Here is a 26,347-nt window from a genome sequence, read left to right on the forward strand (position 1 = left end):
CGGGACTAGTCTGGCAAGTCCGCCCCGTGGCCTCCTGGCCAGGCCCAGGGCGAAGTGGTCCGCTGGGGCCAGGGTGGCGACGGAGGTGGCCGGGCCGGGCCGTGCGAAGACGTCTCGCCGCCCCCCCCCCCCCAGTCACTGTGGGGTGTTAGTGACGCCACGCCGTGCTGGCCCCTTCCCAGGGGTGGCTGCAGGGGGGCCCCTCCGAGCCCGGGCCCCAGGGAGCGGCCCAACCCCAGGCTGCGGCCGGGTGCCCCACCCTCCGGGCAGCCGCTGCCGGGGGGGGGGTCACACAACGCCCCGCCGTGGCTTCTCGGGAGGCTGAACCACGCCAGCCCCGCGCTGCTAATCCTCCACGGTACGAGTCAGGCCCTTAGCCCCAGTAACCCCCTTGCTCGGCGTTGCCTCCGTCAAACACAAAATAAACCCGAACACGAGGGCGCTGGGTATCCAGGGAGCAGCCTCCCCAGCCCGCTCCTTCCCGCAAGCCTCCCTCGCCGCGCGGGCAGAGCTGTGGGGCGCCATCCCCACCCAGGGCCTCAGCTGGCCTCGGACAGGCGAGCTCTCCGCGACCCGCGCATCTCGCTTAAGGCACGGGGCCAGACCGGCTGCCTTTTGTTTCAACTCAGTTCTTTACACTTCGCGCAAGGGCAGTAAACAAATAAGTGCTGATGAATGTAAAATGAAGGTAATATCTATCCGCTGCTGAGCTAATTAGATGATAACGAAGCCGGCGGCTGTGCAGGAAAACTCCACGGCTGGGGGTGGCGGGGGAGAAGGGAATTCTCCCTCCATACTGTGGAGTATCAGCGCAGCTGCTCCCTTGCCCTCTGTTTGGGGGGAGGAGGGGGGGGATTGAGTAGTAGAGTTACGCAGTTGTAGACCCATTGGCCTTGCTTGTCCTAGGCACCATTGCAAAGTGATGTGCAGGGGTACGGACTTTCCTTATCCAGGCTCTCCACACTCCCTTATCACATGTGTGCCCTGCAAGTCTGACAGTACCGTTGTGCTGAGGATGGTCTGTGCCTGCAGGGGAGGTCGGAGTAAGAGGAAAATGTGTCCTCTTTCAATCTAGGAGGAATAGGCCAGGCAAATGAAGCTTAGAGGATACCTGAATGTTTCCATTTTGTAAAGGGTTTTGAATGATCTAGGATATTAAATATCTCTAAAAGGTCACTAACAATAGCAGAGTAACCTGGCCCTCATCCTTTGCCCGGGAATGAGATAGTTAGCAGTACAGTACTATAATTGTAGAAAGTTTTGGTCTAAAGCTAGACTTAGACCGCTGTGCTAAGAAGTTTGCAATGATCTGCTGATTAATACATTTTCTAGTCGCTTGAGAGACCTGACAGTAACATAATGCAGGTTTGAGATAGTGTGACTGTCTCTATTCATGAACAGTTGAATTCTTAAAGGGACATTGTCAAAAAGTTTTAGGCCTGAAATGCCTAATACTACTTTTCACTTTTATAGCACCTGCTATCTGAAGATGTCAAAATGCTTTAAAATATTCATAAATTAAGCTCCAGAATCCAACTTGCTGGGTGTCCTTGGACAAGTCACTTAACATATGTGTGTACAGATGGAGAAAACACACACATATGTTAAGTGACTTGTCCAAGGACACCCAGCAATTCAGTGGCAGAGCTGGGAGAACTCAGAGTTTACTTCCTGCCCTTTAGCCACAACTACGTGCTTCTTCCAATCAGCTTTGTGTTTAAGAAAAAAAAGTTTTACAGAGCCAACTATTATTAGAAAGGTTTTTTTTTAAATCAAATTCAATTACTTTTAACGTTATTTTTTTTTAAATGTCAAACAATCCCTTGCAGCGTGAAATCCAAAACATTTTCTGATGCTTGTGCCTGGGAAGGAGAAAGTGAAGCTGGCTAGAGATAAACGTGGAACAATTCAGGCTAGATGTATTGTCCCAACTGACTGAAAGGTTGCAGATATACAGTGTGTGAGATTGGTAACATGAAATAACTTTTAAAACCTCCAGGGTTGTCAACAGGTAACGACGTCATTAAAAGCTAGAGAGACTTTCTTTCTAAATGCTTCTTAGGTTTGTGCACTTTGAGCACATTGTTTCCTTCATATTCAAATATCTTATTCTGGGAGGCGGGAGCTAAAAACATCCTAGTTCTGCTCACATTCAGATATCACAGTGATGGGCATAATAGGCTTTGGCCAAGTCCAGTGAACGTCACAGTGTCAAGTTCCCCATCTTTTAAATGGAATAATAATAATACTTACTTTCATTACAAGAGCGTTTGGAGGATTAATTAACTATCCAACCCTGGATTGATTTACTCACGTGAGTAGTGTCAGGGAAGCGTGACTCACATAAACCACAGAAAGGAATTTTTAAAGGGGCAGAATGTCTTTTCCCAGCAGGAAGAAAAGGAGTACTAGTGGCACCTTAGAGACTAACCAATTTATTATTCCCAGCATGGACTGTAGCCAAGACTCAGGGCAAGTACTGTGGAGTCTCCAATGACCAAAGATGAGGGATCTGTCTCTAAAACTACAAATCAAAAGCTTCCCCAGGAATCAGATTCTTCTGTGTCTAAGAATGGCAGCATACATCTGCCCTTGCACCCTCAGTACCATTCAGGGGACTGGATTAGATGACCTCTCGAGGTCTCTTCCAGTTCTAGGATTCCCTGAGCCAGCGGCCCCCGGCCCACACTAAGTAGGGTGAGCATCCCTCCCATTTGGGCGGGGGCAGTCCCTTTTATAAACCCTGTCCAGGCCGTCCCAACTTTTTGGGGAAAGTGGGCATTTGTCCTGTTTGCTCTTGCCAACTTGCTCAAAGAGCACAAATGGAATGGGGGGTAGCAGGGATGCCAGCCCCGCTGGGTGGGGGAGGCAGGGCTCGGGTGTGGGGCAGGCAGGGCTCAGGTGAGCAGCGACGCCAATCCCGGGTGGGAAGGGGCAGCCGTGCTCCGGGAGAGGCGGGGACGAGCCCTGGGCAAGGAGCGGGGCCTCAGCCTAGCCCCAGGCGGTGTCCAGTTTTCCCTTTGGGAAATCCAGTCGCCCTAACATGGGGGCCCCGTAATGCATTCTGCAGAGCGAGGAACAGACCGGGCAGCACACGATCCCTTCCCGCAAGCGAGCAAATCCCAGCTCTACCTTCGGGCTGCCTGAGAGCGGCTCCTGCGGCTCTGTGCCCTCGCCTTGCCCGGTCGGGCGGCAGGTAGCCCACGAGCCGGGCACCGGCCCCTCCTGGCAGCAGCAGCAGGAGGAGGAGTTTCCGTGACCATTGCAAACACCCCTCCCGGCCAGACCCGCCTTGGTGCCGCGGCCACCGGTCCCAGCAGCGCTCTGGGGCTGAGCAGGCGGAGGGACGGGCTGGCAGCACCGGCCTTGGCCCTGGACTGCAGGATGAAGATGGACTGGCTAACTCAGCGCTGCCAGCTGCCGGCCGCCCAGAGCTGCACCCGTCCGGGATGCTTCACTTTGCTGCTGGTAAGATGGATCCCTTGGATGCAACAGGCTGTGAACCCCTGGAGGGCTGCAGAGGGCTGTGAGCCCAGGCAGGTTGCAGAGACTGTATGGGACAGTGCCCGGGCCAAGGCGATGTCACTTTGAATGATCGTTTCCGCTGGTCCCTGGGGCACGCAGCTGCTCAGCATGGCAGGCAAGGAGACCGGGGGAGCTGCTTGGGGGAAGATGAATCTGTGAGCAAGAGGCATCTCACCTGAACACCCCCCCTCAGGCCCCGTTCAACTCCTCACATGCTGCAGAGCAGAGTGTAAACGAGTCAATGTGTTCGTTCCTGTTTTGTTGGGTACTTCATAACAGATTGATTTTTCCGGGACACTAATTGCACACAGCTGAGTGCATTTTCCAGCAAACTTCTCCCCATCTGTGGGAAAGCTGCAAAGATGCACTTAGCAGAGTACAAAATTCTCTGTCTTGGGACAATGCAGATCCCAGGACAACTTACGCTTTCAGTATTTAGAAAAAAGACCCATGCAAATGCCAGTCTGTATATAGATAAATTCCTGATGCCCAGACATCTAATCTAGTGGGTGATTACTGAGATGCAGATGTAGAGACTGAGGGGCCAGACAGACTTACAAAAAATTGACCTGAGAAAAGAAACACACACATGGAAAATATTCCCATGTGAACATTTTCAGACTTCTCATTTGTTTGGAAGGTAATTTTAAAAAGTTTCTTTCACCATTGTTGAGGAATCCTTGCTCTACTCAAGGCTGCCATGATGGTTTCATTTTTAGTGATGCGTCAACACTAGAGTTGTTTATCAAAAACACTGAATACAGGGATTTGAAACCCAGCTCAAAACCAGTCCTAGGTTTTGTTTTGCATAACCTAAGTGATGAGATTTTGCAAAATCCAGGACATTCGCAATTTTGCAAAATCTCATCACTTAGGTTATACAAGCTTTTGGGCTACACAGAACTTTCCAGTCTCACATTTTTCAGTGATTACATGGAGTGTTGGTGTAGCCCCATGGGTCCCAAGATACTAGAGAGACAAGGTGGGTGAGGTAATATCATTTATTGGACCAACTTCTGTTGGTGAGAGAGACAAGTTTTTGAGCTACACAAACGTGAAGAAGAGTTCTGTGTAGCCCAAAAGCTTGTCTCTCACCAACACAAGTTGATCCAATAATAGATATTACCTCACCCCTCTTGTCTCTTTAATATCCTGGGACCAACACAACACCAACAAAATTGCATATTTTTCAGTGATCTCACTGAATTTAGGATCTCACAGCTGTGGTTTTTGAATCTAAGTCACTTTAAATATTGACCGCTTTGGGTGTATTCAGATTAACAACCCAGAAGTTTTCAAATCCAAAGGTTTCAATCCAGTTTGGCCTTCACTTGTTGGACAAACCTGAGGAAACAACAGTTGTGTTGTTGCATCAGATTTCTCACTTCTTGTCTGGGGGAAAAACAGGAGGATTGTAAACATTGTACTACTCTTTATTTACAAATGTTGCTCACTGGGACAGCCTCATAAGATGTACATATAACTTTCATGAAGGCTCATGATTGCCATGCTGAACAGAAGGGAGCATATATTTCTCCCCTAATAAGCGGAATAGAAACACTACTCTACTTTGGCAAATACCCATGCCAGAATTGTCTCTTTTTCTGAGTTAAATGTAAGTTGGCAACGTTCCTTTAATCTTAGTGTGCACACAACCAAATTCATCCATGGAGTAGCTCTATAATCAGATGTAGTTATTCCAGGGATGAATTTGACCTAGAAAATTAAATACACAGCTGAGATAACAGTGGACACTGTTGGGTTTCAGTTTGGGTGCTTTTAAATCAGTGCCTATAACAACCATCGTATGCAAAGACTGTATGAGTGATTTATGATTTCCTTCTGTAAATATGTTTTTGCTGTACTTGTCCATAATGGAGACAGAAAGGCAGCAATTCCTTTTGCAATAAATTGGATACCAGGCTTGCATAAAAATCTGATTATCTTCAATCTCTACTGTGCAATTTCTCATAAAACAAATAGTCTGATCAGCCAACCAAACTATACATTGTTGTCTTATTTGTATATTAACGGCCCACTCTTAGAGCTTTACTTCCCTTCAGTGTTAAGTCTGAAATAATAGTTTATACTGAAGGTCAGTTCAGCTTGTTCTTGGTTTTGTTTAAAGGATGGAATGTAATTTATCCCACCAATGAAGTACTTTATTATTCTTGTTTTTTAAAAAAAATAGAAATGGTTTTTATGATTGTCCAGTGGATATTTTTGTACATGCAAGTTTTGAGCATGATGCTTGCTGAAGCAGCTGGCCCCAGACTCCTAGGTTCTGTTCCAGACTCTGAAACTGACCCATTTATGCACTAAACCCACTGCTCTAATGTTGGACTGGACCCACTGCTGGGGAATGTTTATTTGTTTTAAACATTGTTTCTCTGAACTACAATAATAAGCTTTATTGTAATACTGGCAACACAAAGAATGGATACTTTATTTTTGGATCATACATACTGTACATGCTTGGGGTTTCTTTAAAATACAACCTAAATTTGAGGGACACACTTGACCTGGCATTCTGACTGTTGTATTTTGCATTCTTTAGGTAATAACTCTGTCTTTACTGATGTACCCCGTGCTGAAGAGTCTAGGTCTTCAGCTGCACTCTGCAGTCACTGGCAGCTATATCTCGGGAACCCATTCCATTGCTTTCATTAACTGTCCCAATGAACAAGTTGCAAAGGATATTGCAAGGTACAGTGTCACTTTCATTGTTGTTGTGCTTGAATAATTCAAAGGCTGGCTGTCATGAAGTAATGGGTTTTTTGTTTCATTTACAGTAGTTATTTCTGAGGAGGAGGAGGGTTTCTCCCATTTTCTCCACATGACACCCTCTTTCTCTCCCACTCATGCATTAACTCTCTCCCACAAACAGCTCCGTAGAGTAGGAACTCAACCTTCTAAAGGAAGATTGTAAAAAAAAAAATATCTATCTAGCTGGTGCAGAATACAGCTGCCTGCCTCCTTCGAGGCCTAGGCTAATGTGAGCACATCAAGCCTCTTCTCAGATTCCTGCACTGGCTCCCAGTCTGTTTCAGATGCCAGTTTAAGGCCTCAGTCCTAATTCTCAAGGCAATTCATGGATCAAGCAACCACCATGACAGCTGAACTCCTTTGAGACAATGCAGATCACACAGCTCAGCAACACTGCATGAGGGTGGAGAGCAAATTTTTCTGGGTCAAGGGGATCTGGCTATGGAACAAACTTCTCAGGTGAGATTAGGTCAATCCCGAGCATGAGGAAATGTTACCAAACTTTCATCTTTCAAAAAGCCTTATCACCATAGCAAGAATGACACTTACAACACTGACACCCTAACTATCCAAACACTCCTCCAGAAAAAAAAATCCTGTAACAGTTAACCAACCAACCCAAAACAGAAACCAACAAAAATAGCCCAAGCAGAGATGCTACCCTAGAAAGGATAAAGTGTCAGAGACTGCTATGAAGTCCACTAGGGACTTTGCTATTGCTATTGACTTTATGTAGAAAGTGCCCAGATGCTACAGTGATGGATGGCAGTATAAAAGCCTAAGATAAATAAAATAAAATAAAGAAAAGAAAACAAAACCAGGCCAAAAAAAAGGGGGGTAGGGGGGAGACAAAATCTGCCACTCAATGCCCCTCCCTACTCTAATGTATTTTGCAAAGGCTTCAAATACATCTAGATCTTTTTTATTTTTAATATACCATAGATTTGTATGATGAACACTTCAAAAATTCCTAGCTACATGGCTAAATAGCTGCTCTGTTCAGAATACTGGAAATGTTTATAGTGGACCGTTAAGTTTCCTGCAACACCTCCTATGAGCTCTGTTCCTTGCTAACTCTCTGCTTGCCAAAAACTCTGCCTCTCTTCCCTAATAACAGAGTGTTCCCAAACAGCTATTCAGGAAAGAATGGGCTACCAAAAGGCATTTTGTGTCACCCTTAATACTGCAACTGTATCAAGTGTGTTACCACTTCATGTGTATGACAAAAAGAATAACTGTGCATTACTGGTGAGAGGACCATTTAGTCTCTGAAAATGCTACACATTAGCAGCTCCGCAAACATTCTCTGTCTTTGTTCCTTCTCTTCCAGGGAAGGGAGAGGAAATAAATCACTCCCTGGAGTTCATGCCCATTGCTGAGATTTACATGTATTTTGCTCACATTTTTCTTGGTATTAATGAATTAAAGTTGAGCTCAGAGGAATTTGGATTAAGTGATAATGGCTCTGTGGATGAAAGCTTATTTTCCAAAACCCTTTAGCTGCTAGTATGGATGTCTTTATCCTTCTCCTAGATTGCTCACTGAGGTACTTATTCCCAGACTCCACTTGCAAGTATTTTCATTGGTGTTTGTAAAGGCAGAAAAGGGTTTCAGATTTCAAGGACAGCTCAGCTGTAAACAAATACCTTTTGGGGGCACACCAGTTAGAGCAAGTTATAACCTGAGTGCCCTGCATTGCTATTAAAATTGATACTTAGTAGAAGTCTCCCAGTCTTTACAAAATGGAGATTTTGCTTCTCTGCCTGTGTCTGATTTGGAAAGTTGAGTTTTGTGGGTCCAGAGGGCATGATCAGGCCCTGTAGCATTCTGAGGGTGACCTCACAAATAATCTAAACCAAAAATATTTCAGGCTGATCATTATCTTTTATGAAGAGAAGACTGGGTTACAGCTGAATATTCCATCTGCCCCCAGTTTTGCCTTGTATCGGTGCACATCTTTCTTTACCGTTCTGCTTATTCATATTTCATCTGTCTAGAGCATGAAGACAAATGTGCGCTAATGCTGGGACACAGAAATACACATGAAATATCTAGCCCAAAGCCAGCATGAAGTATACAGCCATTTTCAGCCACCCATCTTCACCTTGTTATTAATATTTGCAGTTCCCACAGGGTTCGTGTGTTCCCTACATCTCAGTTAATCGGGGGGGGGACCAAACAATATCCCAGGAATTGTACTTTGCACTTCTGTGGTGCTTTAAAAACTTGAAGTCTCACAACACCTCAGTATTAAGTGATTATTATAAGCTCTGCACAGCAGTGACCTCCTGCTCATTGGTAAAATGCATAGGACACTGTTGGTACTCTTTAGAGAACAGTCCCTTTCACATAAGAACTGCCTTGCAGGATCAGACCCAGGAGCCATACAGCCCCATACTCTGTCTCCCACAGTGGCCAATACCAGCTGCTTTGGAGGAAGGTAGAAGGATTCCCGTAAACCTCTCATAGGTGATGTTTCTTCCTTGCTTCCAATCAGTTAGTGGTCATGGCAGCCTGAAAGTTGGTCTCTTATTTTTTATCCTGGTACTTTACCTGTTGTGTGGATTAACTGAGGGCTGCAGTCTCCAGGGCTCTCAATCTGGCATGCTTCACCTGCATCAGCTTGATAACTTTTTTCTTGTAATGTATCAGCCACATTCTCTATGTGGTTCTGATTGTGTCTCACCACTATAATCCCTATTGACCTTAATCTCAGACCCAAGACTTTTAGAAAAAAAAATGTCTGATTTTCCTCCTAAACTCTCACACCTCTAGTAGATCATTAGGACTGGTTGAAAAATTTGTGTCAAAACATTTCTTGATGGAAAATTGGGTTTGACAAAATGAAAATTTCCCCAGGAAGTATCTGCTTTCCTCAAAATAATAATATTTTTTTTTGTCAAAAAAAAAAACAAAAACAAAAACCTGAACATTTTTGGACTTTGGCTATAAACTTTAGTTGTTGGCTGTTTTGGGCTACAAATGTTCAGGTTTTCAACAAAAAGTTGAGATTTTCCATGGGAAAAACCTATGTTTTCTCATTAGCTGTATAGATCATGTTACAAGTAGTAGGGGTTTACAGTTGAAACTAAGAGCTTGTCTGTACATCACTGAATCTGAAGACAGTGGTTTCCCCTAATATCCCTTCTTTCTCCATCCTCTGCTTGCTGAGGTGGCATGCATGCTTTATACAGTTTTCCTCTCCATTTAATACCAATTAAAAGTATACTTTCCAAGTTATCTGGTAGTAATCTGAAATTAACATATCTGAGCGATTGTCATGTCCCTTTCAGTAAGGAGCCTCTTCCAATAATTAGGGAACCATCCTTTCAGCTCATCTCTCTTTTAAAATAGACATGGAGGAATTGGAATGTCTGTGTTGCCGGCACCCAGTGCAGAGAGGCTGAACAACAGCTTGAGTTGGTTCGTTACCCGGTGTGCTACACCCAATAATCACAACGGGGTGGAAAAGCAGAAAAGTTTATTTGCAGCTGCAAAAAGGTACAGGGAGAATAAAATCTCAAATCCTGCACAACAGAGCAGGAAGTTACACAGGCTTTTATACATCCTTTTTCCCAGCATACTTGTCCAATAGCAAGCTGCCCCAAGTATCCATATAGCCAGCCAATCCAGTTCCCAGCTAGTTCCCTGATTCCCTGTATCATTTGTTAAACTATACATAAAGCTGCTTTATTCAGCATTGTTCTTTCATATCTCCCCTGTTTGGCCTTGCTTAGTTTCAGGCAGTCTGACTCTGCAACATACTGTTGCAGATTCTCAGCATAACTGCTGTGTGTGCCTCCAGGCAGGGGGGCCAAGGACACTTGGGCCTAGTACGCAGAGCTGCTGCGAGTGCCTCCAGGCAGGAGGGGGGGCCAAGGACACCGGGGCCTAGTGCGAGGGGGCTTCATCGACACTCGTGGTCTTCCATCCCCCCGAGTTACCTAGTGGCCATGCCCCAGTGTCCCCAACATCTGGACATGTTATAGCTGTCAAACTAGGAACCGCTTCCTGTCAGTTGCAAGGGGCTAGTTAGCTTGGCTTTCCGCCATTAAAATCCTCAGCTCAGAATCTGTTCCTGCTGAAGTGTTAATGTCACCATATCCTCATGCTTCTGTGCTGTATTTTTTCCCCTCTTCCAGTCAAGCTGCCATACAAGTTTGCTCCAGAAACTGCTCATCTCCAGGAATCGCCATCACTGTCAACTTTTGCCATTAAACTTTGTTCTATGTCCCTTAGGGTGCCAGACAGATAGGGCAGTGCTAATGTAATAGTAGTGCTACCAAAATACAACTTAGAGGTTAATAGAATACCTGCAGTAGACAAAAATAACTTATAGATCAGTGTACATTTAGAATTTTTACTGCTATAAAATATGCCAGCTAGAAGAAGGCCTGAACCAAAGCCCATTGAAGTTAATGAAAGACCCCTGGGGTTTGGATCAGGCCCATAATTCAGATAAAAAATCTTTGTTTGTGTTCAAACCTTAGCCTGGTTTAACAGCAAAGAAATACAGGTTCAAAGAGCTAGCTCTATGTCCAGCTCTTCCCAGCGGTATAGAGCATGTGCACAGCTTAGTTTCTGTGTAGGATCTATAAAAAGTGTAACATTTTGTTTTCTTTTAAGCAGTAATCACATTGTCAAGTAACTAAACAACACATTTGCAACTAGAATGAGCCACTTTAAAGCTGGAACCTAAGCCTTTGGATAGGTTTTTGTGGGAGGGGAGGGGTTGTAAAGAAGCAAAACATTTTGCTATGTAACATGCATTTTTAAATGCCCTTTGTCTTCTGAAATGTTTCCATCTCCAAGTGTTCTTGGTTTGTGCCAGTCACCAACACTTAAACATTCATCAGCAATTGCGAAAATCAAGCATCAAAAATTGTGTCATGCGGTCTGGACACAGATTATCGCCTAGAAAAGCTTTTTATGGCTATTTATGGATGCATAAATACTGAACATTAAACATTAGATGTGCATGAGCCACAGTTTAAATGGCTCCCTAATGGATACCATTTCACAAGAAGTTATATTGCATTCCCTGTCTCAGTCTGTGCTCCACAGGGACCAATTTCTAACCTGCTAATTTGTAGCAAGAATTCTGGATCAAATCTCTGCAGGAAGGACATAAATAGTTTCCTTAAAGGGACAGCATCAGAAGTTTCTTATTATTATGCTTTCTCTGCTATTTGCAATTTTCTGTTAGAAGGCTGATACAGACCTTGTCCTCCTGTTTTTCCTTTTTCATATGGCAAAAATGGATTTTCACTTTCCTGCTCCAGTGTATTTTGGCACATAAGTCAATATACCTTTGCTTTGTTTACATCCTTACTTGTGTCAGGGATGGTATTTATTAATTTGTGCTCTGTCTGCTGGCCAACTGATTGCTGCAACAAGGTGAAATATAACATCTTGCATAAAAATTGTGTCTCTCTTTTGTTTTAAAAGAGATTTTTGCAATCCAGGGGACATTCCTCGTTAGATTAGAGCCAAAGTTAGCCTTCAGCATTATTGCAGAGGACTCCACAAAAGCAATATAACTTACTGGGAAATGGTCACCTATTTCAGAGGTGTCACCTGAATACTGGAGTAGTTCCCAGGAACTCCTCTGTTCTAATCCCAGCTCCAATAGCGTCTCCCTGTGTGGTTTGGGGTATGTCATGTAATCTCTCAGGGGCAACTTCCTCCTCTGTAAATTTGAGATAGGAAGGATAAATTCTTAACTACTTTAAATGGTTAAGAGGATTAATTAGTATTTTAAAGCACCTTGAGGAGAACAAGGCTAAGTATTATTATAGCAATCAGCAGCATCTTTTGAAAACTGTCCCCCCTTCTGTAGTATGTTACTGCTTCTTCAAATCACTTAGTAAGATAAGACAATATGACCTTGACCTAAATAGCAACACTGAGTCAGTTTCAGCCAGTCACTGGATCGCATCATTTTTCCCCTTGCAAGATACTCTATGCTGCGTGAGATTCAGGCTAAAAACTCAGATCCTGGGGTCACCTGCTCATAGTCTCCCCCATGTTGTTCCACTGGGGAAGAGGTAAGGTTATTTGACTGTCCTTGGGGCATGGCTCCCTCAGAAGGCTGTGCTGCCATACTCTCTTTGGCAGTGGTTGCACCCAACCTGTTCCTCCAGGAGTTTGTAGCCACAGAGGAGAAGTAACTGCTGGGAACCAGCCTAGACCCAAGAGAAGCATGGCCTGGAGAGCAACTGCACGCTGGTGTCTCGCCTCCGCAGTGCCCGATGCTGTGCCACGGAGGGGATTTCCCAGCGTCTGTGGGAAGAAGGCAGTGGAGCTGCTTTTCTCCCCCATCCACCAGTCTGTCTCTTTTCCTTCCTGCTACTAGAGGAGAGGCCAGTCTGTGGTCCTGCATTGCGGCAGGGAGGGTGGTACAAGCCACCTCCATTGTCTCGTGGATCTGGCTGCGGACTGTGTAGACAGACAAAGCAGGTCTAATAATAAAGATGTGAAAAGAAGCTTATGAAAATCCAGATGAGAACCCAGGCTATTTAAATAGCTTTGCTTTATGGGTTAGGTGCCAGATTTGAACCCGTTACATAAATTGCATACTGGTACTGTGGCCTGGACGTCTTCAGACAGCTGACGTGTTAGTTACTATCTGTGCTGATTTAGGTTGCATTTGGGGCAGGTCACCCTGTGATGTTGTACAGTCCTCAATCTACACATGGTATTTTCACAGCTTGTGACATGAAATCCTCCTTTAAGGATAAAAGATTCACTAGGGGATATAGGTTGTTTCATAAACCCACCTAGGATATATCATAATCTGGATGTAAGGGTGATATTTTTAACCTGCTCAGAGCCAAAACAGGTTTGTTTTATTTTGTTTGAAGTAGCTAATAGTGTACAAACATCAGGGTTGGTTTAACCTTCAAACCCACTGAGGGTTAATTCCTACAGCTGGGTGGATTTATTCTTTCATTCTTTAGTCACTCCTGCCTCCTCGTCCGGAACTTTGAGGTCATATTTTTGACTCAAGTGTAATTGCTAGGAGTTTAATGTTTTCATTGCCATAGCGCTAAGTACAAAACACAGGCCAGAGTTAAAGGAAAACAAATTACAAGTCTAAAAGGGCCATGCCTTCAAAAAACATTTACCACAATTTTGAGGGCAGAAGGTGCAAAAGAAACAAGCTTGATGGTCTCTCCAAAAGCGAAGAGACACTGGTGAGGTGTTTTGTTTTGTTTTGTTTTTTAATATGGAACGCTTCACGAATTTGCATGTCATCCTTGCGCAGGGGCCATGTTAATCTTCTCTGTATCATTCCAATTTTAGGCACAACATTTGACCTAGTACTCCTAGCCCTCTTCCTACCCTCCCCCACAGTTGCTTCTCTGCTCACTTCTGCTGGCAGCCCAGATGTAACGTGCTGGCAGCCCTGCAATAACAAACTAGTCCACAACCAAAGGAGGAAAATTTCAGGAAGGAATGGATTTGGGTTTCAGATTTCTAATAACTTTCTGGTATGAAAAGGCCGATGTTGTTAAACCTTTAGTACATTTGATGATTTTTAGTCTGCTGTGTATGCAGGAAGCAGAGTCTCATGGTGTGAGTTTATGACTGGGAGTCAGGGACGCCTTTGTTCTAATCCCAGCTCCATTTCTTAATCTCAGCCTCAGTTTCCCCACTTGTAAAATGGGGATAAGACTGATACATCATGGGGATGGTGCAAGGTTTCATTAGCTAACGTTTGAGAGTGCCATCTGTGTCATACAAGTCCTGCATTTTTCCCCAGGCCAGCACTGAGGCTGGAATCTTCAGGGTCTATCAGCAGCAACCTGGAGGGACCCTCCCCCTGGCTGAGCCAGTAGGAGCCAGGCTGAGCTAATCTCTGCTGGAAACTGATTAAACAATCATAACTCGTGCCTGATGTCAAGGCTTGTCACTGGAGGAAACAGCTCAAGGTTAACTTCCCAGCACAAGGTGGAGGAGGGTGCTAGGAGTGGAGGAAGCACCGTGTATTTACAGACTCACCTTGTCTGTTCTGTTTAGGGCCATTATGGATAAAAAGCTGGCTGCCTGCGTGAATATCCTGCCGAAGGCCTCGTCTATGTGAGTTGCACTGAACGTTCCTCAAAAGGACATACTTGTCTGCAAATGGAAGCCTAAGCCAGGAATAGCAAACCCAAGAGGTGCTGATGCACCCACAACTGGCTCAGGACTTCTCAGGATTAGGCCAATGAAACCATGCAATTGGGAGACCAAATTATTTGTAGAAGGCTGAACTGCTTTCCAATTGCTAGACAGGGAGATTATAAGAGTGACCCCTGTACTACCACAGTGCATTAAGCATATTAAGAATAGGGGGTGGATGGAAGACATGCCTGCCTGTGGCCATTTGTTTATTGGTTACTTAGGAATAGAAGTCTTCACAAAGAAGATTTTAGTGTCTTTCACCATGATGTAATGTGGGTTGCTTCTTTCATGAGACCTAAACTTATAATATTAATTGAGGTCTTCAGACGGTAGGAAGGGGCAGCCTTTGGCCCCAATACTCACAGGCATCCCGGGCCTTCCACCCACAGATCGGAAACCTTGTCATTACAGAATGAAGCTCGAGAAATGGCGGGGGGGGCGTATTAATAACCTCATTTCACAGCTGGGAAACTGAAGCATGGAAAGGTGTGGTGACTAGTGCATGGTCACACACACAGAGCCAGGACTGGCACAAAGATCTTCCATTTCCAGTGCCTTAGCCACAGGAACATCCTTCCTCTCTGAGGGCCTGCCCCAAAGCCCAATGAAGCCATCCACTCCAAGGCAGACTTCTGTGGGCTCTGGATCAGGCCCCAAATGCACCACGCAGCTCCCCACCAGCCACAAATCTATCTGGGGCCCTACCCACCCGTTCCTAAGCTGGCTGGTAGAGCCGAACAACAGCGCTCCAAGCAGAGCTGGTCCAAGTAGTGCAATTCTCTAACATTTCTCCCACTCCACTAACCCCTCGGTAGCCCTGGGCTCACCAGCCCCATCTCAGGAGGAGTCTCTGTTCCGACGTCGATCTCTTGCTGGGCAGTCTCAATCGGGGTGATGCCATTGAACTCGACTCCTGCAGACCCATCCTGTGAATAGCTCCTCTCTGTTTTTGGAATGATGTGTGATAATCCGTGTAAGGCTGGATCCAGGTCACACATATGCGCACACAGCTGTTTTAGCCTCCTCCTTCCCAGGCCAACTGAGCCCCTAGCTGCTGATCACTAACCTCTCTGACGCCTCCAGATGACTCCTGGCTTGAGGCTCCAGGCACATGGGTGGCACGATGGCAGCATTCTGCCAAGAGAATTGTTCTAAAAGGGCACGAGTGCGATCAAGGAGATTTGCTCTTTGTCAGTCAGTGAGAAAGAAGAGGGGCTGGGATCATTTACCTGGTGAAAGCCATTTCTGCAGAGAGTTATTCCCCAGCCGCCAACACGTAGGGTTCAGCCAGCTATCAAGCAATCATTTTACTTCCTTTCTAGATTTCCTACAAGAGACACCGATATAGCCCTGGTTAGTATGGGCAGGTGCCATGCAATGTGCTGTACACAGAGCTGCTGGCCTATAGCATCCCCCGTTATTCCAGTCCTGGGCCCCCCAAACAGCCCTGGCAACAGACTTTGCTGTTCCCTTGTCGGTCCACACCCCAGCATAGCTCTGCCCACTCCCCTCATTCCTGACGTTCAGATTCCCCTACTAATCTTTCCCCCCGCCCAGTTCTGCTGGGGCACCTCAATCCTGACCCATGGTAGCTCCGGCCACTCCAACATTACAGATGAGCCCTCATCTCCCCTGTGTAGCCCTAGTCCCAGGCAAACAGCCGGACATTGCCTAGGGTGATAAATGTTCATTTTTCATAAATGCAGTGATTGCTTTTGAGATTGTCACATCCAAAGGGGGTTCTGACATGAAAGTCATTTAAAATGCTTACAGTTGCCTGGTACCTCAGTGGCTCTCCCCATGCTTGGATCAGCAACAGGCTGCCAGATTTCTCCTCGCTCTGCAGACACGAGGCTCAGGCAGACAATCTACCCCTGAACTCTCTACCCTTAGTACATGCTTACAAAGCCCATTAGTGTGCTTGGGAAGCGAGCCTCTTTGCCCATAAATTTCATCCAAGGCGTTCATTCCCTACCGTGTCCAAACAGCCAGACTTCGTTCCCAAACTTGCAATGCGCTCTGCTTGGGCAGACCCCTGGGCCAGCACAGAGCACCACTGACCTCGGTGGGGCTCCACATGGCTGCAAGGGTCCACCTGTGCTGGACCAGGGCCTTACTGAGTACAGGAGAAAGCTTTCAGCAAGCAATCTGCCGAGTTCGTGACTCCCCCTATTCAGTCAAATCCCTAGCAAATGATTTGAAAACGTGACATTTCTAGAACGACACAGAACAAAATAAAGAAATGTGACCTTGTAGCATGCACTGAACAGGCAAAAATCAAAACACAATAATAATACCTAGCTCTTACAGAGTATTTTCCTTCAGCAGATCTCAAAGCACTTCGCTGTCTTAAATGGATTTTAATGCCGAGTCAGTATAAATGGGGCTGCAGTCATTTACTATATTTCTTTTTTCTTCTTCTTTTACATCTAGGTATTTTTGGGAAGGAGAAATAGAAGAAGCCACTGAAATACTTCTAGTAAGTGTCTGGTCCTGTGTATCTAGTAGAGACACGTTTTTAAGAGGGGTCCCATTTCTGACACTCACCTACGATTAATTCAACTATTATGAGGATTTGCGGGGACAGCTCCAGCTCAGGGCAGTAGTGGCCAAGAATTGGTACCGTCTGAGCACTGTGTGAAATGGATTTGGAGGTTCTCTCTCCAGTTCCTTGAGGACAGGGGTCCGCATCACAGAAACCCCCAGCAGAGAGACCCTGGCCTCAATGAGCCACAGTAGGCTGGACTCTCACTTCGGGAAGGTTCCATTCAGGTCAGGGCACAGCAGCAGGCAAGGAGGGGTCAACGTTTAGTTTACTCAGCGAGGCTGTCAAGCCAACATTTTTCCTGCGTGTATGTGGCTAGAAGCACCAGCCCCATTGTGCTGGGCACTTTCCAGACAGAATGAGCGAGTCCCTCCTCTGAAGAGTTTGCAGTCTAAACAGACAAGGCAGGGGAATTACATTTTACACACAACACCGAGCTCTTTTATGATGCTTTTCATCAGTAGATCTCAAAGCACTCTACAAAATGAAGTAATTGTCATTACCCCCATTTTACTGATGGGAAACTGAGGCACAGAGCAGTGAAGTGACTTGTCCAAAGTCACCCAGCAGGCCAATGGAAAAAGCTGGGAACAGAACCAAGGTCTCCTGAGTCCCAGTCCAGTTCACTAGCCACTAAGCCACACTGTCTCTCAGATGGGAAACTGAAGCACAAAAGGATTAAGTGATTTGCCAGACATCCTGCTGCAGAAGGTGCTGGTGTATTTCAGACATCTCCCTAGCTCAAAGTTATCTGAATAATTTGCATATGCCATAATATTGGTATGAGACTTCCTAAGTGACTTTAATTCCCTCAAGAGAACTAAAGTAGATACTGTCAGCACTAGTGTGGACGCATCGGGTGTGAGAACAATTCAGCTGTCCCGGGTTACATTTCTCTTTACTTCATTTCTTTTTCTTTTACAGCTAGTGAAAACAAGGACGTCAAAAATAAGTGAATTATCAGACTACATCAGGTGAGGCTCCTGCCTGTTGCAAATGATATTTTCCCCCTAAACTAAATTTGCCATCTCTAACTCAACCAGTCAGAGGACAGTTACTTCCTCCCAACACCCATGTGTAGTCGTTTAGCTCGTGGACTGCTTCTGCATGTGCCAAATATCACAGACACCATATCAATTCAAAGCTCACACTAAAATGAAAAACTAAGTAAAACCCAGCTGGTTTCTGGTTGAAATGGAGTCCACATACCTCAAAAAAAACTCTCTAAGGTTCACCAACATGGACAGATGTTCAGCTTTTGTGTTGTAGCCATAGGCAATTCACAGAATCAGTGCAAAACTAGGTGAAACAGAGTTGTTTGCTCTTAGTCATACCTTTGAAGGAAATATTTTTCTCACAACATGAAAAATTAGCCTGTGGAACTCACGGTCCCAAGATATCACTGAATTATCAAGATTCAATTATATGGAGCCACTGATATGGATAACAAGAATATCGAGAGTCATCATAGTAAATAAATAAGAGCTTTGGAGAGGATATCAACCCTGATGCTTCAGGGATTAAGTCAACCTCTAACAATGGGGGGATAAGAAGGAAACTTTGCCTTAAAGCAGGTTACCCTATAACTGCCTACTTCAGGGTTTCTTGCATCTTTCTCTGAAGCATCTGATACTGGCCATGGTTGGAGACAGGATGCCAGGCTAGATGGGCCACTGGTCTGATCCAGTCTGGCAATTCCTATGTGTGAATGATTCCCTCTCTTCCCTGCCAGCCCCAAGAAGGGAAGTGGTACTGTCCCACTTCTCCCTTCTTGGGGCCCTAGGGACTCTGCAACAGACCCTCTTACCTCAATAACACCCCTCCTTGGGGCTGATTTGTTACAAAACCTAGTGCAAATAATCCATCGCAAAACACATCCATTTATCATACCCACTGCATATAGTCCTTAGAATCCCCCAACATCTAGCCCATCAGTGTAACACATACCATAGTCCAGCATCTTCCACCACACCAGGCTCTTCTTCAGTCGTCTCTTGTCCTACCAGCATGGCCACCCCAGTCCTTCCAGCAGGAGTGCCACTCCACTCTTCCCAGTAGGAGCCTACCCGCCCTCAGCTTCTCTGCTGGGAGTTCCTCTTCATCAGGGGAGCATCCGCCACTCCCTGGTTCCATTAACCTCTCATCTCAGAAAGACCAGCAGGTAGGCCCTTCCACTGCTCCCCTGGCCCTCGGCCCCTTCTCTTCTGTTTCCAGCTCTCCAACGTGCAGACGTCAGCCGCTCCGCTGATTGCCTGCCTTCAGCCTTCCCTGGTGCTTGGCTTCAGCTTGGAAGCCAGCAGGCAACTCCCGCTGCTGCTCTCCTGCCTTCAGTCCTTTCCAGCCCTCTGGCCTTTCCTCCGGTTTGGAGAGATCAATTGGCAAACCGCTCTGCAGGCAGTCCACCTGCTACCCACCTACCATTGCTTCCATCAGGGACCTCCCACAGGTGCTGCCCCTTCCACTTTCTTGGTCAAACTGGCAACAGCTGTACTTGCATAAAGGCGCTGGACCACCTTCATTTAAAGGGGCCAGTCACCCTGTGATGCTGTGTTTACTTAAACCCCAAACTCACAGCAAAAAGCTCATGGATTTTGAATCTACATGATCTGAAGAGAAGGGCCACGGAACTGCTTTGAAGTCAGAGGCAAAGCTCTGGAGGCCCTTCTTGAAAGGTGCTCCTGTGAACTGAAAGCTTCACGTTTCTTGGGGCTGTAAGTAAAATTGAGCTTGTTCCTACAGCAGAATTGATCCACTCCCATTGGGGGGCTGTGTGTGTTTTCCATTTTAGATCCCTGCATCCTTTTGAGATTCCTGAATTTATCAGCCTGCCTATAGACCAAGGAAACCCCCTCTATTTAAAATGGATTGAAGAAGGTGTCTCCGATGACTAGCTGGAATGCACCATTCTGTCCTTCTCCAGACATACCCAGCGTTTCCTTCCTGTCAGGGGTAGAGGACATTTGCTTTGGCGCTCTAGTCTTCTCTCACTGCAGGCGGGACTGGTGCATACATACCGAGGGTGATAAAACCCCAAGGGAATGTAGGTAGCACAAGTGCCTGGGATTTGGAATTTGCCTCCTACTTGAAATACAGTTTAACGGACACTCCTCATTTGTGTAAACCTAAGTTCTACTGAGCATTTAGCTACACATCGTAAGTAGAGCCCGAAGCAGAGAAAGGGCACATGTTGTCTAAGAATAGTTCCAAAGTTGTGAACAGTGGAGTTTGCAAAGGTGTGTGTGGTGGGATGTGAGCTCCTAGGGAGACTCTGGCTATTTATAGGACCAGAGGGTGAAAATGCACATGACAGGGCCCCAGCAACACAATCCACGGAGAAGGACCAGAGTTCCAGTCCACAGGCTGTCAGGGGTTGGCTGCACTGCAGAGGAAGCATACGCAGCCCCAGTGACGGTGAGCAGAGGTGACCATTGGTCTGTCTGCCCCCTGAAGAAGGGTTGCGGCAAAGCAGGGGAACCAAAGATGGGGAAGGTCCTGCCGAGCCCTCTGCCCCCTTGCCCAAATGAACATAAATCAGGATGCAGCAAAACATCCCATGATGCACCAGCTCACATCATCTCCTGCTGTGCAGCACCATTTGCAGCAACATGTTGCTTTGTATCCTGACAGGGCAGCCGAGGCAGTTTACCAACAGCCAGCCATTCAGAGTGTGGCCCACTGAGCATTTGTGAAAGGATCCCGGGCAGCGCAAACAAGGACCCACTGGGGTGGGACTGGGGGACGCAGCTGACAATAGCCTACTGCTTCTGGGAAGAGCACAAAGAGTTAATGCTCCCCAGAGCGTATAGGGATGCCTAAAGGCAGCAGGGATCCAGTGCAGGCCTGTGCCAACATTGCCAGGCTAAGGAGACAAACTGACATACCTGGTCCCAACAAAAGCTTCCCTCTGACTAAAGCAAACGCTTTTTCTCCCTTGGCAGCCTGTAACACTGCAAACAGAGGCACAGGCTTGTAAATTATGGAGCACTATGTAGTAATTGATGCGTCTGAAACAGACGCGTTTCTTACTCCTGATGCCTGGTTTGCTCTTAGACTTTTGTGGTTACGAAAAGGCCAGTTGGGCCGAGAGGGGCAGTCCTGCTCTGACATTGATCTTCCGGGGAAATGTGTGTGCGGGAGGGGGTGGATTCTGCAGCACGCTTTGCCCTCGAGTATGTGGGCCAATGTTTGCAGTGAAGCCACCAGGAAAGAGGGGTCCCTTTGAGAAGGATGAGGACTCTTGGACAGTGTACTGCCAAAATGTTGGCTGTGGGTGACAACTACAGCCTGGGCCTGCTCTTGCTCCCATTGGTCAGTTCTGCCAGCGGTTTATTAATTCACGCAGGGGCTGATCTAAAGCCGATTGAAGCCAATGAGAGTCTCTCCATTGGCATCAGGGGGCTTTGGCTCAGGCCTGTGGTGCCGCTGGTAGGTGTAGCACTTTGCAGGGTGTCAGTTGATGTCTCTGCCCTGAATGTAAAGTATTCAGTTAGCACACAAAGACCTCAGCGTGCTGTGGGGTGGGAGGACAGTTCATGGGATGATAAAACTGAGGGAGCAAGGGGCCAATAGGAAGGGGAAGGGGTCTGTAATGAGAGCAGAAATTGGGTCACTTGAAGCTGTGTTTAAAATCAGATTAACCCTAAGGAAGCAGAACCGGGCTGGCCTTGCTGGAATTGTTTGGCAGATGCTATCAGGGCTGAGGCAAAGGATGCAGCGCTGGAGAATGCCTGACCACTGGAACCACCGCTGCATGCATCTGCCAGTCCAAGAGCACTTTAAATGAAGCCTGGCTCTAGACACTGAAGGAGAGCTATCCCCCGCTCAGAGCTGGAGTAAAGTGTGTGGAGCCTGAAGGGCTTCACTCCCTTGAAGCCAAAAACATATTAGAGCAAGTCGGGGGAGGAAACTTGCACGGTCTGAAATTAATTGAGAGATGTGCCCAGGAGTAGTGACATCACTCTCCCTGTGCTCATTATCACCTGCAACAGCTCCTACCAAATGGTGTCACTCGAGATTTCTCTGGCAATTTGCTGTGGTTTTAAATGGGCCCTGGATGTGCTAAACTGCGGAATTAAAGCTAATTTGCAGAGAAATGGCCAGCAACCTGAAAATGGGAGAGAGATTATTAGTGGGGTTGAAGGGCAGATTGGCCAGGTCTATTTGTTTTCTAGTATCAGTTTATTTTTTAGGTCCTGTGAACATTCCAGTGCAAAATGCAATTAGTGGGATACTGGCAGAGCACTTAGATAACACCCCTGCTCCTGCAAAAAAGGAGCCATTAGCTGTTTAATGAGCACAAGTGAGCAGGATCGCTGTTTGACATCACAGCCAAAGGTCTATCTATACCTTGTCAGATTTGTACCGTGAACCCTGCAAATTGCCTTAGAATTTCATGGTGAAATAAAATGTCCTAGGGCAGGGAGATTTTAACGGGTGAGTCATTTAATAGTCTCAAAAAGAAAAGGAGGACTTGTGGCACCTTAGAGACTAACCAATTTATTAGAGCATAAGCTTTCGTGAGCTACAGCTCACTTCCTCAGATGCATATCGTGGAAACTGCAGCAGGCTTTATATATACACAGAGAATATGAAACAATACCTATTCCCACCCCACTGTCCTGCTGGTAATAGCTTATCTAAAGTGATCATCAGGTGGGCCATTTCCAGCACAAATCCAGGTTTTCTCACCCTCCACACAAATTCACTCTCCTGCTGGTGATAGCCCATCCAAAGTGACAACTCTTTACACAATGTGCATGACAATCAAGCTGGGCTATTTCCTGGTTTTGTGCAGGAAATAGCCCAGCTTGATTGTCATGCACATTGTGTAAAGAGTTGTCACTTTGGATGGGCTATCACCAGCAGGAGAGTGAATTTGTGTGGGGGGGTGGAGGGTGAGAAAACCTGGATTTGTGCTGGAAATGGCCCACCTGATGATCACTTTAGATAAGCTATTACCAGCAGGACAGTGGGGTGGGAATAGGTATTGTTTCATATTCTCTGTGTATATATAAAGCCTGCTACAGTTTCCACGATATGCATCTGAGGAAGTGAGCTGTAGCTCACGAAAGCTTATGCTCTAATAAATTGGTTAGTCTCTAAGGTGCCACAAGTCCTCCTTTTCTTTTTGCGAATACAGACTAACACGGCTGTTACTCTGAAACATTTAATAGTCTGACTGTGAGGAAACGCTCTGGGGCACTTAGCTGACATAGGAGCTTTGCAGCGACGTAGTGGAAGAGCTCATGGCACATTCACACAGCAGGCCAGCCTCACAGCATGTCAAGGATGGACTGGACTATGGAGATTGAACAGTTCTGCTGGTGCCTCGATCCTGAGCAAGAGGCCCTGATTGCTGCTCCCTCCACTGCCGCTGTTCTAAAGCCCGGGAGGATGTCAGACTCCAGGGCTGTCAAGCCAGCAGCTCAGGACAAAACTACATCCCTGCTCTGTAAAGAGTTGCCCTCTGCCCTGTGCCCTAGGTACATGTTAAAGAAAAGCACAAAACAGTCTGAAATAAACTCGAGTAATTCTGTCTCCCCCAGCTCCTGGGGTCCAAACTGGGTGTGAGCTTACTCTTTAAACTCAGAGTGAAATGCTGGCTCTTTAATGGTTAAAATACCTCAGCTCCGTTCAGTTCAGTGCTCCCTTTAAGGTCCTCTTGCCTAATGGTCTAGTTTAAAGGACTTTCCACATTTCTTAGCCTCTTGGACCAGAGCTATGCAGACTAATCCCGTTACAGTACAAAGCGCATGAGTGCTGCTGTAAATCAGAGGCCTCATCTCCAAAATGCTGCATGCATAAAGCATGCAGGATACAGTATGATAATCCAGGATAGGAAAAAAATGCATCTCTAATCTGCTCCTTTTCATCAGCTGACAGAATTCTAGCTCACACACCACAAGGAAACAGGGCTTTTGTTTCTTTTAATAGGATATGCCACGTCATTGTTGATTATAAACATTGAATTCCCCCAAGCTGAGAACCAGGTCTTTCCACGCTGGCCTTTGTTTTACAGCTAGAAAATACACAAACAAACAGCATATTTAGTAATACTGGCTACAGCCCCTTGCACCGCTGGAATCCTGTCAGATATCACACCGCTAAGCAGGGTCACGCTGGGTCACAGAACTACCAAGAGCCCCTTGGCGCCCCGGGGAGCGATGCTGGGAATTCAGCGGGTGGTATGCCATCCTCTGAGTCAATGTGCCCTCATAGTGATAGTGGGACAGCTGGGCTGCTGCTATTCAGATGAATCATAAAACCACGGTCCTGACCACTTGTAATTAAAGAGCCCACGACCCTTTTTGTTCTAGCCCAAGTGTCCGAGCCAAATTCCAGTATGGGTTCCATCGGGTTTCCTAATGCCTCCGGCTGCTTCTGTTGGACTCCTGTATATTATTTTTATTTCAAAAGTATGTATTCATGAGCTGTTGGCTGCAAATACATGGACACTCTTTAAAATGCCATATTGAAAAAAAAATTTCTAGCTACCTTTATCGCCACAGTAGGATTAACCCTAGGTTAATCAGCTGTTTATTGCTAGAATAAACTGGTTGTTACATTCTGGCTCCCTCAATACCCCCTGTAGAATAAATTGGATATTAGTGTACCGACAGCCAGCTGCGACCTGACATTGTCGTCACCGCCGAGGCCCAGAAAAAGATCATCCTCGTCGACGTCACGGTCTCCTTTGAGAACAGGACCCCGGCCTTTTGCGAAGCCCAAGCTCGTAAACTGGAAAAGTACACCCCCCTGGCCGACACCCTGAGAGCAAAGGGCTACGAGGTGCAGATGGACGCCTTATCGTCGGGGACTCCTGCAACGAGCGTGTGCTGCTGACCTGTGGGATCGGTCGACGCTACGCACGGCTCATGCGGCGCCTTATGGTCTCGGACACCATCCGATGGTCCAGGGACGTCTACATCGAACACATCCCCAGCCACTGACAGTACCAGGAGGTGTGAGCCAGAACGACATCATGCATCAACTATGAGAAAGGGACCAAGAGACTTTTTCCATTGGACCATATGAACTGGAACCATAAACTCACTGAACATTAAATCTCACCAAATGAGGGTAATCCATCCTCATCATCGTATCCACTCATTATACTCCACACCTGAACATAGCCATTATATGAATAACATACCCCCATATCTCAATGTCTGTACTTTCACCCATTAACCTTTTACCCCCACTTGGGGATATGGCAGATTATGTATACCTTACGCCATCCAATCCTAAACCTAATTTTGCACCCCTTGATAATCTGTACCTTATTCCTGGGTAACCAGAAACTTCTACGCTTAAACTCTGTACCGTTTTCTTTTTATTTTATCATCTTAATAAAATTCTTAATTCTTTATATCCTAGCCTGAATAGTTGTGCAATTTACGCATTTCACCCAGAGATGGCAGCATGTCACTGGTGGAGAAATAATTCCTCTAAGCAGGATACATAGCTTGCAAATATGCTCTCTCCGTCCTTCATATGCCCACTTAGCTCCAAAATAAAACTTTCCTGGGTGGGAATATAGAAAAAATGTATGAACCAGCCAACTAAATACCCCAAAAAAGCAAAGGAGGGTCTTAGCTCCATAGGTAAGTTCATTTCAATGTATGTGATCAGTTGAAAAATGCCCCCAGGGGACACGTTAGCTAAAGTAATGCTATCTTTAAAGACAACGTATTCTGTTCCAACTTATTAAAAATGCCCAGTGTTAGCTATCCATGTTCAGTGACTCATAGTTACTAACGGAGATCCAGCATCCTACCAGCCCAACTAATAAAGTAATGAACAAAGAAAGGAAACCTCAGAGCAGTTTGTAGCAGTGAAGAATGACACTTTCACCTTTGTTATTAGAAAACAGGTACTAGGAAAAGTATATTGACACTGACGGAGCTTTTAGAATGCCCAGTGTGTGTGTTTAATAACCCCTGAGGTCATCTGCTCAAGAATTTTAATAACCAAACTGCCTTTTCACCGTGTATGTTGTTTCTTTATTTGGTGCAGCGTAGGTAACTTGGCCAATAAAGAAATCTTGGCCCGTGTCAAGTTCTGTCTCTTATGCAGTAGCAGAGTGCGGCAATGATCAATTTGCAAATGCTGCTAGGGCAAGAATTGACTCAACAATAACAGAAAGCACAGCAAACGTTGCCAGTGGTTTTTTTCCCACCTGTGCACAAAACCTAAATGTCGGAGCTATCTGGTAGGTTTGCATCTCCTGGTCCAGCATACCCATCCACCAATGCAAGCAGACACCCAAGAGTGCTTTAGGAGTGAAGGCAGGGAGGAAAAGCATACTGTAGGTGAATAGCCAAAGCCATGCATGGCTTTGACAAT

The 26,347-nt window shown here is 46.1% G+C and overlaps 1 protein-coding gene and 1 non-coding gene across 8 annotated transcripts; one reads left to right on the forward strand and one right to left on the reverse strand.

Annotated features, from left to right (window-relative positions):
• Nucleotides 1–31: 31 nt before the first annotated feature.
• LOC140899227 (protein CutA homolog) lies at nt 32–25,370 on the forward strand. 7 transcript variants are annotated; one of them, XM_073314312.1, is made up of 7 exons: nt 32–358; nt 3,071–3,468; nt 6,083–6,231; nt 14,314–14,373; nt 16,891–16,936; nt 17,927–17,976; nt 24,594–25,370. In XM_073314312.1, exons 2-7 carry the CDS (start codon nt 3,385–3,387, stop codon nt 24,634–24,636), a joined length of 432 nt encoding a protein of 143 aa, XP_073170413.1. In that variant the 5' UTR covers nt 32–358; nt 3,071–3,384; the 3' UTR covers nt 24,637–25,370. The 7 variants fall into 7 exon arrangements, with proteins under 7 accessions (XP_073170413.1, XP_073170406.1, XP_073170409.1 ...); XM_073314305.1 differs by having other exon boundaries at nt 24,611–25,370; XM_073314308.1 differs by lacking the exon at nt 24,594–25,370 and adding an exon at nt 19,791–22,489.
• Nucleotides 13,514–13,617, reverse strand: LOC140899447 (U6 spliceosomal RNA). Its single transcript, XR_012155332.1, has one exon. It is a non-coding gene; the product is annotated as a U6 spliceosomal RNA (small nuclear RNA).
• Nucleotides 25,371–26,347: the final 977 nt, after the last annotated feature.

This window comes from Lepidochelys kempii, chromosome 16 (genome assembly GCF_965140265.1).
Source record: "Lepidochelys kempii isolate rLepKem1 chromosome 16, rLepKem1.hap2, whole genome shotgun sequence".
Classification (NCBI taxonomy): domain Eukaryota; kingdom Metazoa; phylum Chordata; order Testudines; family Cheloniidae; genus Lepidochelys; species Lepidochelys kempii.